The sequence below is a fragment of the Melospiza georgiana genome, chromosome 13 (genome assembly GCF_028018845.1).
Source record: "Melospiza georgiana isolate bMelGeo1 chromosome 13, bMelGeo1.pri, whole genome shotgun sequence".
NCBI classification, from domain to species: domain Eukaryota; kingdom Metazoa; phylum Chordata; class Aves; order Passeriformes; family Passerellidae; genus Melospiza; species Melospiza georgiana.
The window spans coordinates 11,076,387-11,092,307 of record NC_080442.1 but is presented as its reverse complement, the minus strand read 5'-3'; the positions used below and the strand labels follow the sequence as shown (position 1 = coordinate 11,092,307).

The 15,921-nt window shown below is 46.6% G+C and overlaps 1 protein-coding gene across 4 annotated transcripts in view; it reads left to right on the top strand.

Moving 5' to 3' along the window:
• The window catches only part of HOMER2 (homer scaffold protein 2), a 59,187-nt gene extending 52,364 nt beyond the window's left edge, over positions 1–6,823 (top strand). For 3 of the 4 annotated variants that reach the window (XM_058033192.1, XM_058033190.1, XM_058033191.1), the window contains one exon: positions 64–6,823. In XM_058033192.1, the coding sequence (XP_057889175.1) occupies positions 64–252 (189 nt within the window). In that variant the 3' untranslated portion in view covers positions 253–6,823. The remainder of the gene's footprint in view (positions 1–63) is intronic. The other variant, XM_058033189.1, reaches the window with a different exon arrangement.
• The last annotated feature ends 9,098 nt before the right edge of the window (positions 6,824–15,921 follow it).

Below are 15,921 nucleotides of genomic sequence, written 5' to 3'. Positions count from 1 at the left end.
TTTATGAAATGCTGCTCATCCCTCTTCTCTATGATTCATCTCATTGTCTCTTTTGTCTTTAAGGCTGCTGAGAAAAAGAACAAAGATCTTGAAGAGAAAGTCAGAACGCTAAGGACAGAAGTGGAAGAGAACAAACACAGGCAGACCAACCTTAAAACTGAATTAAAGAATTTTTTAGATGTACTAGACGGGAAGATAGATGAATTACATGATTTCCGACAAGGACTGTCTAAACTTGGGGTTGACAATTAGATGGCAATAGATCTTTTTTGTAATCTAGGGTCTGGATGTTTGATGTTTTGTTGATCCCAAACGTGTGTTTTACAAAATATAACTAGAATGTTCCACTTGTTTGCATTGGTTTTGTACATAGAGGCTGAAAATTTGCTGTGGGGTTTTTTTTGGCGGGTTTCTTTATTTTTGTTTATTTACCAAACCAATCATGCTGCTCACTGAATTCTGTTGACATTAGAAACTTTCTATATTGCTGCTCTGGCTTGGTGGGGTTGGGAACAGGTAGAGGGTTTTGTCTCAGGAATCTGGAACTAGATCTACCTTAAAATGAATATGCAGTTAGTTGTTGCAGGGAAATTTATATCTTTCTTAAGGGCTGTTGCAACCATAGAAACAGAAAAGAAGTCTTTTTCTTGTCTGGACTATCAGCACTCTTAGCAGAATTGACTTTATTCCATGGTGGAGCAGAGAGATTAGCTGGAGCCCCTGCAGTTTGTAAAATGTGCCTGTGATGAGCTGCAGTCAGGAGAATCACTTCTCACAGATACCAGGATCTTTAGGGACCATGTCAATCAGGCCCAATTCAGCCAAAAAACCGCAGTGGATTTCAGATAACCTCTGATGGAGGGTTTGTGTGCTTGCCTGGACCCATAGAGCACAAAGTCAACAATGCAGAAATGAGTTCCAGCTCTTGAAGTGTCACCAGTCAGTGGGAACAGCTTCTCTTGCTTGGCAGCATCACCTCTCTCTGCCCTCCAGGTCTGAACCCATGTAGTTCCATCATTATGTGCATCTCTGAAAAATGCCCACCTGAGTCTGGGGACCAGGTATTTATTTTGAAAAGTGATATGTTCCTGGTTTGCACAGGACTCATGCCCTCTGCGTGCAACTTGATTGTTGTTGATCTGCAGCAGTGAGGAAGGGGAAATGGATCTGAAAAGCATCATCAGGTCACTGGAAGGTGTTGCTCAGAAACAAATTTCTGCCCAAGAGACTGGCAGGGCAATGGCCATGGGAAATTAAAGTTCTTTCCTAGAATTTCTGCATTCTCTTGCAGTAGGGTAGGAATTAGTCACCAAGTTAGGTTGCACCAAAAAAACCCTCAACCCCAGAGGCAGAAATGCTCTTTTATTCTTGAACTGATTATTCAGCAGCTCTGAGAGTGTGTTGAGAAATTCAAGGTCATTCACCATGGCCTTCAGTGAGAAGGAAGTTCAGTTCATCACAGACAGGGATGTAAAAAGGGTGAGAGAGGAGAATCCAGCCTGAGCCTTGCTCTTTCCCCAAGGACTTCCTTCAGCTTCTTTCTCCATAACCTGTATTGAGAGTGTTTAATTAATTAATTCAGCAAAGTACTTCTGTGTACATGACATTGTAATTTGCTTGATTCAGACAACAGTTTGGCTAAGCACTGTTTTAGTGCTTGCCAGCAGGGACTGATATAAACTGGCCATGCTTTCCTTGGAATTTCAACGCTTTTTCCTTTTTTTGGCACATCTTGATTATTAAAGTGGCCTTTAAAAGAAAGGTGGGTTGTAGATAAAACATGCATTGAATACTTTTTTGCAGATGAATGTATAATCCCCGAGGTGGACATAGGATCTGCAATTGTCCCTTGAATTTTCATTTCATCTCTTACTGTTACATTATTTTCATTGCCTGTTTTTTAGAATGGACTTTGAGTATTTTTACTTTTACTCCTTTGAAACAATGGATGTAAAGCTAGGACCTTTCATAACCATTATGACCATTTACATCTCTTTTTTAAAAAATTGATTTAGGCTGTTGATATTTAAAAATAAAAATAAAAATCAGGTACATAGCATGTAGGCGTGTGAAAATTAGACTTTGCCAGCATGGAAGATTCAACAGTTGCATAATGTGGGGTTAGATCAGACTTCTCAAAATTGAAAATGACGTCAGCAAGTGTGTGGTTGTGCACAAGCAGTCTCCATTTTTAGTCTTTTTATTTGATAGAAAGTCAGATATACACCATAATTTAGCAGGCAGCTCATCCTGCTTCTCCTCTCCTCCCATGCTGCTTTTTGGTCTCTGCATCAGCTGGGAGCCACAGGATAACACAATTAAGAGCTGCAAGCAATACTGGCAGCCAGGGCCCTGCTCCTCCCCGTGGTTCATTGCTTTTGCACCAAGGACCCTGCCCTCTCTTCCTTTTCCTGCTGAGTGATCCTAGGGCTTCTCTGTTTGTTTTAACATAAATTGTTTTTAACATGATGCTGGGTAAAGGGATGCAGAAGACTCTGTGAAAAAATTACATGATCTGGTTTAATCCAGATCTTTGTTTTCCACTTTAGTCAGGTCTGTCTCAGATCCAGTTCATTAGGAATGTATTAAGCCACTCTTAAATTGCAGGAGAAGTGTTTCCATGGGATTGCATCGATTAAACAGATGGAGTTTGATGGTGGCACATTAAGCCAGTGCATAGCTGTGTCACAGGCAGTTATTTCTGGGTGCTTAGTGCCCACCAGAGGAGCAGTGGAGAGTCCTTAAAGAAATCCTGCCCTGTCTCTTCTGTCTGCCCCAGATGTGTGTATCACATATCTGCTATTGCTCTGATGTTGGGTCCTTAGGGATGCCTGTAAACAGTTTTATGCTGTGGGAAATTCTGTCCTTCAAGCCTCCAAGGGCTTGTTTTAATTGCTTTCTTTCTTTTTCCTTCCCAACAGCACTAAGTTGAGAGCTACTATGTATAATCACTTAAACTCCCCAAAACTCCATCTCTCTTAAGCTTTCCATCTCCTTCCTTGGATTTTTCCTCTTCAAGAGAAAAAAAAAGAATGGCGGTGCATGCTCTCAGGAGTGTTTGGGCACCAGCTGCAGCTGCCCTCTCTGGCCTGTCCCTGTCCCTGTCCCCAGCCAGGGCACCGATGGTGTCACACACTGCGTTTTCCTTGGCGCTGTCTGGTGGCCCAGCACTAACCCTGTGCCAAACTGGGAGCCTCCCACTGCTCCTCTGGGGCTCCTCCCAGCACTGAAATGCCTCCTGTGTGCTGATGGGAGCCCCAGGGCAGCCAGCCTTCCCCCACCAAAATGCACACACCATGCTGTGGATGCACGCACCCTCCTGTTGTGCACAGCTGGAATTTCACCTGTCCTATGGGCACCCTGAGTTCAGCTGGCAGACACCTGCTTAGGGATGGCCCTAAACACTGCCAGGGCCAAGAAATACTCATCCCTGTCCAAGAGAGGATCTGCAGAGCTTGGTTTTACTTGTTACACAGTGCTGGGCTAGTCCTGGTCTCCCTGTGCCTGTCAGCAATGCCTTGGTCAGCGCTCTGCTCCCACCCAGCCTGAGCGCATTTACAATTTACAGGGGGCTGTGCCTCACCTTGGTGACCATGAGTTCCCTTTCTGAGTTCCCTTTCTGGACACAGGTTTCTCCCTCTGAGTGGTTTTTATGGCAGGATCTCTCCTACCTCACTTATGGTCTTTCCTTGACAAAGGACATGAGCTTGGCACTTCCAGCTGGGTTTCTGTCAGCTGCACCCCAGGGTGCTGCCACACTCCATCCTGCCCGCCTGGCATCTCAACTTGGTTGTTCCAACAGGAAAAATCTGTGCTGGCCTCCTGTGGCACCAGGACAGAGTGTGACTTGCTGACCTCTGGGTGAGATGCTTCTTTGAGGTGGTGTTAGAGCTGCTGAATAATGCCAGGGTTTGAGGGGTTTTGACAAAATGAGAAATAAACAGGTGTACCCTGTGTTACATAAAAGCAAAAGTGACATAAAAAATAGACAGAGTTATTTTCAAGGGGAAAGAATATTCCATTAGATATATTATGTCACTTTTTGGAAAAAGACCTTAGTCTCATATTAGGAATAAATTATTTCAAAATGAAAAAATGGAAATTTGTTGCACAGCTCAGAATAAAGAAGATTAACCTTTTTGGGGTTTTATTTCTTGGCTGAATATTTCTTTGCCAATTCTGACTCAACTTCACAAGTAGTTCTGTTTGGCCTAGAAGTGCATTTTCAGCAAATGCAGCACTTTGCAGTGCTCTGTCTACATTGGTGTCTCCTTTACTAAGTGAGCTCACTGGAAGAAAACTGTATTTTCTTTAAGAAATTCAACACCACCTGTCCTTTTCTGTATCCAAGCATTCGAAATATGTACTTTCTAAAAACAGCTTTACACTGGGTTCATCTGTGGCCAGACAACAAATATTATTTAGACAATATCTTTTCTTCTGGACAAATACCTGATTTGGCTTTTATGTGAGCAATTTAGGGAGAACAATTTTTTAAAGCTGCTCCTTGGGTTAAGGTGAGCAGGAGGGATTTCTGCTGTCCCTGCCCTGCCATTGTGTTACAAGGGTACCAGCCAAGGCACTGGTGGTGCTCCCCTGCCCTGGCCAGTGGCTGCCCAGTGGCTTGTTGGGCACAAGGAACACTGGCAGCAGGGCACAAATTGTCCAGAGATTTCTGTTCTCTTCTCTGTGCTGTTTATTTTTTTTTCCCAAGTCTTCATTTCTCTTCCTTATTAATTTTTTGCTGCCTTTTGCTGCGCCATAAGTGACAGAAGGAAAATTCCCTGCTACTGTCACCACCTTGCAGTGGTGGGAGTTTCTCAGCTCTTCCTTAGGCTCTTCCAAAGAGTTATCTTGGCAAAACTCTTCAAAGCATCGGTGGTTTATAGGGAATATAGTGCTGTCTTCCTGAGCCTCTGGACTAACAGAGATAAAACCCCTGTCAGGGTGAAATGCCTCCCTCAGCTCAGTGTGTGCCCAGGACTAAATCTGAAGGGAAAGGGTATAAGGGGAGGCAGCAGCAGCAGCAATTTTTTTTTTTTTGCTATTATTTCAGCAGAGATTTCAGTGAAAGATGTGCTCTGCCCACGAGCTCTGGATGGCCACGCTGATCCACCACCCCCCTGCCTTTGTCCAGGCAGTTCCAGGCTTGTCAGGCCTGTAAATATCAGAATTTACAGCATATCACACAGGGGGGTAGCTGTGTGAGGGGCAGCACAGCTGGCAGAGCAGTGCAGTCTGGTTATGGTCAGGCACTTCCAGCCCAAAACAGGAGAAGCTGTTCCTGTCCCACGGGGCTCAGCAGGAGCAAGGACCTTGCAGAAGGGCAGGAACAGCTTTTGGGGGCTGAGGGGCAGCAAGGAGCCCCAGGCTGGGCTGGCAGGCTCTGGTTGTGGGCATAATTTAGCAAAAGCCAGAAAGCTACCCTACAGTAATTTTTCTTTCCATGGATGGTGCTCAGCAAGCACCTGTGTGTCAGGCAAAGCCATCCACAGCCACAAGGTGAATCAGACATAGCCAGAGAGCCCCAGCTGCCCCACAGCCTGGCCAGGGGTGCTGTGCCATGCCCCAGGAGCTCAGCAGGGCTTTAGGCTCACTGTCGGAATGTAAACCTGACGCGATGTTTGCACATCTTAAACGCCATGCTCTGCAGCAAATGATAAGTGAAACAGAGTCAGGAGATGAGTGATAAATGTGATGAAGGTGCTTCCCAAGGAGGGCTCTCCTGCAGGCTGTGGGCAGAGCTGGTCCTGGCCAGGAGGGCTTTGCTTGCATTGCTGGGGATGTTGGATGTCCAGCCTTTGATTTTCTACCATGTTTTATGTTAGCTCTTCTTCTTTTTTCTTCTTGTTTTTTTCTTTTCTTTTTTTTTTTTTTTTAAGCAAGTAGCCTGAACATACAATCTTCAGATGAAGGTGCCTATACTTCCAAAAATTTTATATGCACATTTTGAAAGTTAGTTAATTTAGTTACCTAATAATAATGGTACAAGAAAGGCACTTGAGAAAAAATTGTCTGCTATTGTATTTTTGTTTGGGTTGGGTTTGTTTTTTTAACACTGGTCAGCAATAATTATTTTAGCCATATACTAGCTGAAAAGACTGATAAGCAAGATTTGTGAACTAAGCTTCTAAGTCTGCAGGATTTTGATTAACCTGGGTATGTGATGAGGAAGCTATGCTCAGTAAAAGAGTATTTTGCAGCATTTAGATGTTTTCATTTAATTGCCTAATAGTGATCATGAACATAATATTCTATAAATCTCATCATGAATGACAAACAAAGCACATCGTTTTTAACATGAATATATCCCTTGTAGTTGAAAGTTCTGAGAGTGTACTAGTGTGGTCTGCTATACCAAAATATTTAGGTTATTATGAGGTTTTAGTACTAAAGATAAACATACACCCTGTTTTTACTGTTTCAAGTAAAGTTTAGTGAATGACAATTTGTTGATATACAACTGTGGGAAAACACTGCAGTGCTCTAAATGTATATTTTTATTTGGGTTTATTATATTTAGTATATGTTTCAATGAAAACTGAAGTGTTTACTACAGTTGGATCATTGTAAAAACATCTCTTACCTCATTTTGTCTGCTGTAAAAAAGTACTATCCTCTTTTTTTTTTCTTTTTTCAAATTGACCGTAGACAGTCAATGTTAACATTTAGACTCCTAGTAGCAGTAAATGCTGGGTTTTATATCTATAAAATGAAAACTTGATTTTTTTCTTTATGAACTTATTATATAACTTTGTGATTTTTATCTGATTTTATTGTAACATAAAGTTGTTTTATGTAAAAATATATAGTTTAAGTAAAATCTCCTGTCTCACTGTCTTCATTGACTTCAGAAAATGAATATCTTTGAGGCTGCAAGTCTGGACTCAATGGAATGCTGTCCTTTGATCAGAAGAATGTGATTTTGGTCTGTATGTGTGGTATCAAGACTTGGAAATTTCAAGAACTCTTTTTCAAGTGGTGGAGCTTTAAAATGTTTGTCTTGCTTCACTTTGTCCATTAGCTCAGTCAGAGGGGATGCAGAATCAGTGGTACTTACATGACTGGAAAAGTAGAATTTATAAATATTTGGAGATGAAATTTTGGACTCATTGAGTGCTGAGAGAGGCCTGTTGTCAGGAAGAGGCTTTTTGTTGCCCTGTTTGGGGTATGGTCAGGGCTGAAAACCCTCCTGTGATTTCTGTAAGTGATGCACCTTCTCCTGGTGGCAGCTGAAGCTGGTGTTGTCCCTGGAGGAGTCACCTGGGACTCAGGATGAGCCTCTGTGTTGGAAGGAGATGTTTGGGCAGCTCAGCAGCACAGGGCAGTTATGGGAGCCCTGGGGTGAGGCTGCTCTGTCACGGACACATTTGATGAAAAACCCATTCCTTAGGATTTTTTTCTCCTGTGAAGCTGAGAGGCCTCAGGAACGAAATGTAAACATTGATTATCTGCTGCTGTGGAATGCAACAGGTGCATCTGTGATTGGTCTCATGTGGTTGTTTCTAATTAATGACTGTCTCAGTCAGTCACAAGCCTTTGTTATCATTCCTTTTCTATTCTTAGCCAGCCTTCTGATGAAATCCTTTCTTCTATTCTTTTAGTATAGTTTTAATATAATATATATCTTAAAATAATAAATCAAGCCCTCTGAAACATGGAGTCTCCTCCCTCATCCTAAGACCCCTGTGAACAACATCAGAGCTGCTCCCCAAGGCTGCAGCCCAGGGGCACCTGGAAGGGAGCAGGACATCCCTGGAGGGAGCAGGACATCCCTGGAAGGGAAAAGCACATCCCTGGAAGGGAGCAGCACATCCCTGAAGGGAGCAGCACATCCCTGGAAGGGAGCAGCACATCCCTGGAAGGGAGCTGCACATCCCTGGAGGGAGCAGCACATCCCTGGAAGGGAGCAGCACATCCCTGGAGGGAGCAGCACATCCCTGGAAGGGAGCAGCACATCTCTGGAGGGAGCAGCACATCCCTGGAAGGGAGCAGCACATCCCTGGAGGGAGCAGGACATCCCTGGAAGGGAGCAGCACATCCCTGGAAGGGAGCAGGACATCCCTGGAAGGGAGCAGCACATCCCTGGAGGGAGCAGGACATCCCTGGAGGGAGCAGGACATCCCTGGAGGGAGGGAGCAGCACATCCCTGGAGGGAGCAGGACATCCCTGGAAGGGAGCAGGACATCCCTGGAGGGAGGGAGCAGCACATCCCTGGAGGGAGCAGGACATCCCTGGAGGGAGCAGCACATCCCTGGAGGGAGCAGCACATCCCTGGAGGGAGCAGGACATCCCTGGAGGGAGCAGCACATCCCTGGAAGGGAAAAGCACATCCCTGGAAGGGAGCAGGACATCCCTGGAAGGGAGCAGGAGATCCCTGGAGGAGCAGCACATCCCTGGAGGGAGCAGGACATCCCTGGAGGGAGCAGCACATCCCTGGAAGGGAGCAGTACATCCCTGGAGGGAGCAGCACATCCCTGGAGGGAGCAGCACTGTGCTCAGCACAGACAGTAAATACACCCTGCTGCTGGACACTGATCACACAGCAGCAGGGTTTCTGTCCCTGCACCAGGCCAGGCTTCCCCAAAGGAAATAAGACGTTTGAGGACTGTAAAATGGCTGTGGCTCGTTGTGCCTCTGTTACTCTGGGCTACAAGGCTGCAAATGTCAGCTTTGGGGTGAGCAAGGAACTCATCTGCCCCTGACCTTTAGTCAGAGCTTTGCTACGAGGAGCCATCAATAGTTCTGACGAGCTGTACAGCAAATTCTTGCAGTCTCTGAATAACCAGGGTCTACAAATCAGTAGCTACAGAAGTATCACAGTAAAATGCAAGTAACAGTCTCTAATTCTGAGCAAAAACCACCTCCATTTATCTATTTGGATCTGCATAATTATGAGTGTTAGTACAACAGAAGTATCTGTGAGTACATCCCATCACTACAATTATCAGAAGCCAGCCCCATTCCGTCCCTAGCAAGCTGGTGGTCCCACAGTGGGCATTCCCACTCCTCCATGTGGGCACGGGGCTGGGCACAGAGGCCCCTGTGTGGTGCAGCCACACCTGGCACTCCTGTATCCTGTCTGCCTCATTGGGCCCAGGGTACATTTTTAGCATCAGAAAGTCTCTGCTTTGTGTGAAGGGCTGCTCCTTGCCAGCTGCTCATGGTGCAGGTGACCAGGGTTCCAAAAGGAACAGCCTGCTCTGGGATCTGGGCTGAATGATGCTGCCAGCAGCAGTATCTGCTGCTGCTGTCTGTGAACCTTTAATTTTCACATTTGACTGGATTCCTGTCAGAAAGCTCAGGAGCCGCCTCAATGGACTGTGTCCTTCTACATTCAGACATTAAAAAGTGTTTTACCTGGCTCTGGGCTGCTGAGCTGTGATGTGCCACCTCGGGAGGTCTGGTGGAAACATGAGGTGAACTTTAAATCAAATGTTTGACTCTAAATGAATGAACTACCCTTTAATATGTACTCCTTTTGGACACTTTGAATTCCTTCAACAGCATAGGAAAAGATAGGCCATCATTTCCTTCCTTTTGGAGGAAAACCCCCAGCATGGCACCATGAGGGAGGCCTGCACGAAGATGGCACAGGATGAGATCCCTGAGCAGGAGCAGGCTTGCTCTCTCCATAACACATGCAGATGGTGACTAGGTTGAACTTACATAAAATTCAACATTATTCAGTCCCACACACCTTTAATTTCCCATGCTTTTCATCTAAAGGCATGTCTGCACCAACAAGGGAAGAAAGGAAGATATGTTAATTATATATTATTAGCTGTCTCCCCACTTCCTAGAAGACTTGAGCATTTTTTCAAATTCACTGCATAAATTTTCTTTTTTTTCTTTTACTCCTGAAAAGTAGCCAAAATCTTGTATAAACTTTTAATTATTTACAACATTAAATATCCTTTACATAATCAGCATTGCCAACCAGAGCAGAAGAGCAGCATCAGTGAGACTAATACATAATGGGCTGTTCTCCTGAGAACAACTGAAACGTTAATGTTAGATACAAAAATGTGTCAGGAGCAGCTGAAAAAGCAGAGACAGGTGATGGCAGGAGCCAGGCCTGACCTGCAGTGGTGGTGCAGCCCTGCTCCAGCCACCCAACCCACTGGAGCAAAGTCCAACCATCCTTCAAAAACAGAAAAAAAATGCCCTGCCAGGTGCACTGCCAGGTTTGATTTCAGTGAGCAAGGCTAAAAATGGCCACGCAAGGCAGCTCTGAGAGGCTGTGCCAGAGCCTGCCACACGCTGCTCCACTCTGTCACTGACAATGTCAGGGCAGCGCTGCCATGGGGCTGCTCAGGATGGGCAGAGCTGAGACCTGGTGGGTTTTAGAAGCAGAGCCAACCTTTGCAAGGCAAACATTCCCATCCCCTTGCAATAATGCATTGCTAGGGACAGTAACAGATCCCTGCAGCGAGTGCTGCTCAGCCCTGACCTCTGCCTCTGAATCTTTCAGACAGATCGTCGTGCTACAAAATCCCCTTTGGGTCTCAAAACTTTTCCTGAACACTGAACATATTTCAATAACTTCAGAAATGTTAGATCATCTCAGAAGCACTGTCTGCAATGAAATGATCTCTAGACAAAAACTGCATGTTGAAAATCAGAGATTTTTGTGAGTCGGCATAAGGCCCAGCTTCTGCTTTTGAGGCTGCATTCCAGTGTTACTGGCACAGCAGCAAGACTCATCTTACTGAATCAATCATGCTCTAGCACAGCTTTGGAGACCACTGTTCTCCACCACAAAATGGATCTCTGTATAAATACCAGCCCTCCTGGTAGCAGTGGCTGTAGCCAGGACCCCAGAGCTAAATGCCATGCAGCTTTCCAGGACCACACTTCCATATCCATGGCTGGATGCCGTGGAGTGAGGGCTTAAAAACCCTGAACAACATTCCTTGACAACGGTTTGCATTTAATTAATCAAGTTTATGAGCAGATCCATCTGTTGGCACACGAAGCACATTTGAATTGAGTATTTTTGTTTTCCTTTTGTGTCCTCTCCATTCATTAGTACTGGCAGTCTATGAAAAAGAAATCTTTGGCTGCTGTAATCAAGAGAGATTGAGCTCTTGCTTTTCTCCTGACTTTTCATCATTGAATATGATTTGTGGCATATGCCCTGCATTGTGCTTAATGTATGCTGGCTGGAGGGAATTCAGACATTTTGGGAATTATAAATAAAGCAGCACTGGCAACCTTTTTGCATTATCATGTCACACTGAAAATGTATCAGCTTTCAAAGCTATTTACATTTAGTCTTTTGCCACTTATTTCGTTGCTACCGTTAGCCGTGGCTTTAATTTTTCTCTGGATGCAGGTCGGTACTGTTCATTAGCCTGAAGATGAATGCTGCAAAACAGGATGCTGGAGTTCCCTGAAGAACAGAGACCTTTCCAATCCTGCTCAACTATAGCAGTGTTGGGTGCATTTATAAAGATAATCCCTGGCTCTGAAACCTGAGCAATTGCAGTGATTCACTAATCACTGCCTAGCTCTGTGCAGGTCCCATGGTCACCGGCACAGTCATTCCAGTGGGTGGGGAACGGCTTTGGGACAGGGATGGGGGACAGAGGAGCGATGTGTAAAAGCCAGGAGGGAAAGAGCAGCGCTGGTGTCTGCACAGACCCCGGCTCACACGGGCAGGGAGCGGCTCGGGCAGAGCAGAGGGGAGGCACTGCCGGCTGCCCACCGTGTGCCCGCACAGCCCTGAACAGCCCCGCACACCCGAGCACAGCCCGCACACCCCTGCCCGCACCTAAACACCCCGGCACGGCCCTACACGGTCCCGCACATCCCCAAATATCCCCGCACACCCTTCCATTCCAGCCGAACAGGCGCGGGAGGAGGGGATGGCACAGGGAGGGATGGCACAGGGATGAGGGGATGGCACAGGGAATGGGGGATGGCACAGGGAAGGGAGGAATGGCACAGGGATGAGGGGATGGCACAGGGAGGAAAGGGATGGCATAGGGAGAAGGGACTGGCACAGGGATGGGAGGATGGCACAGGGAATGGGAGGGATGGCACAGGGAGGGATGGCATAGGGAGCAGGGAGGGATGGCACAGGGAGCAGGGAGGGATGGCACAGGGAGGGGGGATGGCACAGGGAATGGGAGGGATGGCACAGGGAGCAGGGAGGGATGGCACAGGGATGGGAAGATGGCACAGGGAAGGGAGGGATGGCACAGGGAGGGATGGCGCAGGGATGGGAGGATGGCACAGGGATGGGAGGATGGCACAGGGATGGGAGGGATGGAGCAGGGAGGGATGGCACAGGGAGCAGGGAGGGATGGCACAGGGAGGGGAATGGCACAGGGATGGGAAGATGGCGCAGGGAAGGGAGGGATGGCACAAGGAATGGGGGATGGCACAGAGCTCTCCCGTAGGCCGGCAGCGCAGGCACTGGATCCTGTCTCGCTGTCACCCTGCTCGCAGCAAGGGGCTGTGGGCAGGGCAGTGACTCACCCGCCGATGAATGAGCGATCCCAGCTTGTCCCCAGGGGCGGGACAGACTCATTTCCTCACCCCCGTGTCTGCCGTGCCCACTGCCACGGAGCCCAGACACACGGAAACCAACCACGCTGCTGAGCTGGAGCTGGAGCTGGAGCGGGAGCTGGCAGCCTCTCCACTCCTTCTGGGTGAGAAGAGGATGGGAACCAGGGCTGGAGCACAGAAACTCCTTCACAAGGCTCTGCAAAGACACCCGTGGGATGATGTTTAGACTGTTGCCTTGGGATAGAAGGGAGCTGCAAATCTGTGACACTGAGAGTGATTAACTGATGCTCAAGTGAGGGGAGCCACAGTTTCCAGGAGGACTCGGAGGTTCTCTCCCAGCCTGGCCACCCAGCCTGCTCCTTTTGAGTGTGCTGTGGGTCCTTTTTGCCAGGAGGTCCTTGCTCAGGGCTGGCCCCAAGCCACAGCCCCTGAACATGACCACCTGGGAGGATGCTGTCCCCCCCATCCTTGGCACTTTAACGGGGATTTGGGACAGCAGGGGGATCTAGTGGAAAATGAACAAACATAATTTTGCTAAATATGTACTTTATGTATGAGTTTGTGGCTCACCCTTACTGCAAGAGCAAAGGCCTGCTAAAGATGGCTTGTTTTACAAAGCATTTTCACAAGTAGCTGAGCTGTTAATGTCACTGTTACCTGAGCAGATTTAATTGTGTTTCTTCTTGCTCTCAGCTTAGCATGACATGCTGAGAATGAAAATCACATACCTTTTTGCCAGGAAAAAAAATGCCATGTTCTGGAGCAGCTTTGAGTGTTTCCCCCAGGGATACATTCACATATTGTTCTGAGCAGTTTTTGCTGCCAAGGTTTGCTGTGGCATTTATTAAAAAATGCTTTCAATACCATTCACCTTTTATCACCGCCATGGGTTTAGCTGAAATGATGTGTCCCTCTCTCCTACCAATATCACGTTGTTATTATTGTATGTAGTGCACAGATGTGCTCTTGGATGCAAATACAGCTTTTGGAATTAAATCCATGCTTTTTGAGTGAGGGCATGCATAGCCCTAAGTCCCATTTTCTCCAAAGGGTGCACACTCTTATCTTCCAACCATTTCCCAGAGGAGAAGAGTGAAAAGAGAAGCAGAGACTGAAAACAGAAGCATTTCCCAGCTTTTTGTTAGTTCTAATCAATGTCTTCATACTCATCCTCTTTGTTCTCCTTCCTTCTGGTGTACACGTGCATCTTTTTTATTTTAAGGGACAAAAGAAGGAATTGATTAAAGGATGGATATGGGTGCCCTGAAAACCTTCACCACTTCAAGCCCTTCTATTCAGAGCTGTTCCATGGTCCCCACAGTCCCACAGATCCACAATGGGACACTTGCTCAAGCCCCTTCAAGTCTGGGACACTTCAAAGTGTTCACACTCAGATTTGATTTGCTTGATTCAGTACCATTTTCCAGGAAAAAAAAAAAGGCCAATATTCAGCTCATGGACCAGCCATGTGCACTGAGCTGGAGGGCTTGTTTTGGAGAAGCTTCATAAATCCCAAAAAGCAGCATGTGGACAGAAATGGTGACAAACCCAAGGCTGCACTGACACCACCTGCTATGACCACAGTGCCCAGCACTGCTGCCACAACACTTCTCTTGCTGTGATCAAAGCACTGGTGTTTCAAAGAGAAGTTCTTTTAGCCAGACTAAATAGCTTTTTGAATACATTAGCTTTAAACCTCTGTAAAAATACTGGCAGCTGCTGTCTGGACTGCCCTCATCATAGTTAGAAAGATCACAAGCCACAGTGATACTGATTTATAGAAACTGATCTCTTTACCTCCTGACTGGGATTTCCAGCAAATTTGTGCATCATTAACTCTTTAAAACCAGACAACTGTATTTTTTCTGTTTAAAGAAATCAATGTCTGCAAATGGACAAATAGGGCATACTGTTCCCACCAAGGGATTCACTTACCAGCCCAGAGTGAGGTAGTTTGAGAAAGGTATTTATTGTCAAAAAAGATGTCCCAGCATTTTTCCAGGTTAATATTAAATCGGTCTGGTAGAGCTGGTTATCACAGATCCAACCCATCAGTCCAGTTTCTCCTCTTCTGTCCATCAGCCCTTGAACTTTGCTGTCACCAGCAGAGTCAGCATGGCACCAGCAGCTGCACCAAACAGAGGTGAGAAGGCATCTGCTGATGCCTGAGCTCAAATCCAGATTAATTAGTCCTCTCTCCTTTAGCACTTCCAGGTGGTTTTCTTGAGTCCCCAGGTACCCATGGCACTGGGGCTATTTCTTACCCACCCTCCCCTCCACAGCCCACTGTGGTCATGGTCACACAGAGACAGAAGGAAAATCTGAGGGCAGCTTAGAAAGGTTTTTTGCATGTCCTTATATTTGGGCATTTCTCAGAAAACAAGCAGTGGCTTCCCCTGCAGAGCAAACTGAGCCTCCAGGCAGCAGGACACTGAGCTCACTGGGCATGGGCTGCAAACCTCTCCCTGCCACAGCAACACCAGCAGCACCCTGGGGTGTTTGTCTGACCTCCTCAGAAAGACTTCCAGTGACAGAAGCCACCTTTCCAGGCAACCTGTCCCTGCACCTCTCTGCTCTCATTGTTTGTTAGAAAGGTTTTCCTACCATTACCCTGAATCATTTCAGCTGTAATTTAAGCCCCTTATCTCCCTGTGAACACGCAGAACAAATTACTTCCCTCCTCTTTGCAGCTGCTTCTTATGTATTTGAAAACTGCTCTCCCACCTTTTTCTCTTTAGGCTAATGCCAGTGCTTCTGTTGTTTACCTTGGCTGTGCTTCTGCCATCCAGGAGAATTGGTGGTGCAGCAGCTACTCTGCTGAGTAGGATCCATTAAATCTTGGTGGTGAAGCAGGCAGTGAGGATTACTTGATAGAGCTGAAATCTTCTACACCAACCAGAAAATTGCAGCAGCCCATTTTCCACAGAGCAGACTGCCTGGCTGTCCAGCAAATAAAACAGGCTTCAGAAAACATGTGGGTTCAGCAGCTTCTGAGTGGATTTTCAAGAATATTTTTCAGCCTGGGACGTAGAGCTGTGTTGGACACGAGATCAGACCCAGATGAGTTTCAGACATGGTTACAAAAGAAACTCTTAAGCAGGAGAAATCACTGTCCAGTGGTGCTGATCCTCAGATGGCCTCTCCTGAGTGAAAGTGCTGCTGTTAAACACACAAAAGCTGCAAGATTTGATGGAGAAATTGCAACTCACTTAATTCTCTGCATTAACTGTGTGCAGCTTCCCAGGAATGCAACAACAGTGAATCAGTGAAGGGCTCTGTGCTGCTGGCAGGAGGCAGCAGCCAGAGGGAGGCAGCCGAGCCCCTGCACCCTTCACGCAGCTTTGAATAACTGCCCATAAAGGGCACGGCTGGGACAGCTCTCAGCTTCAGCCCCAGCACCACCCC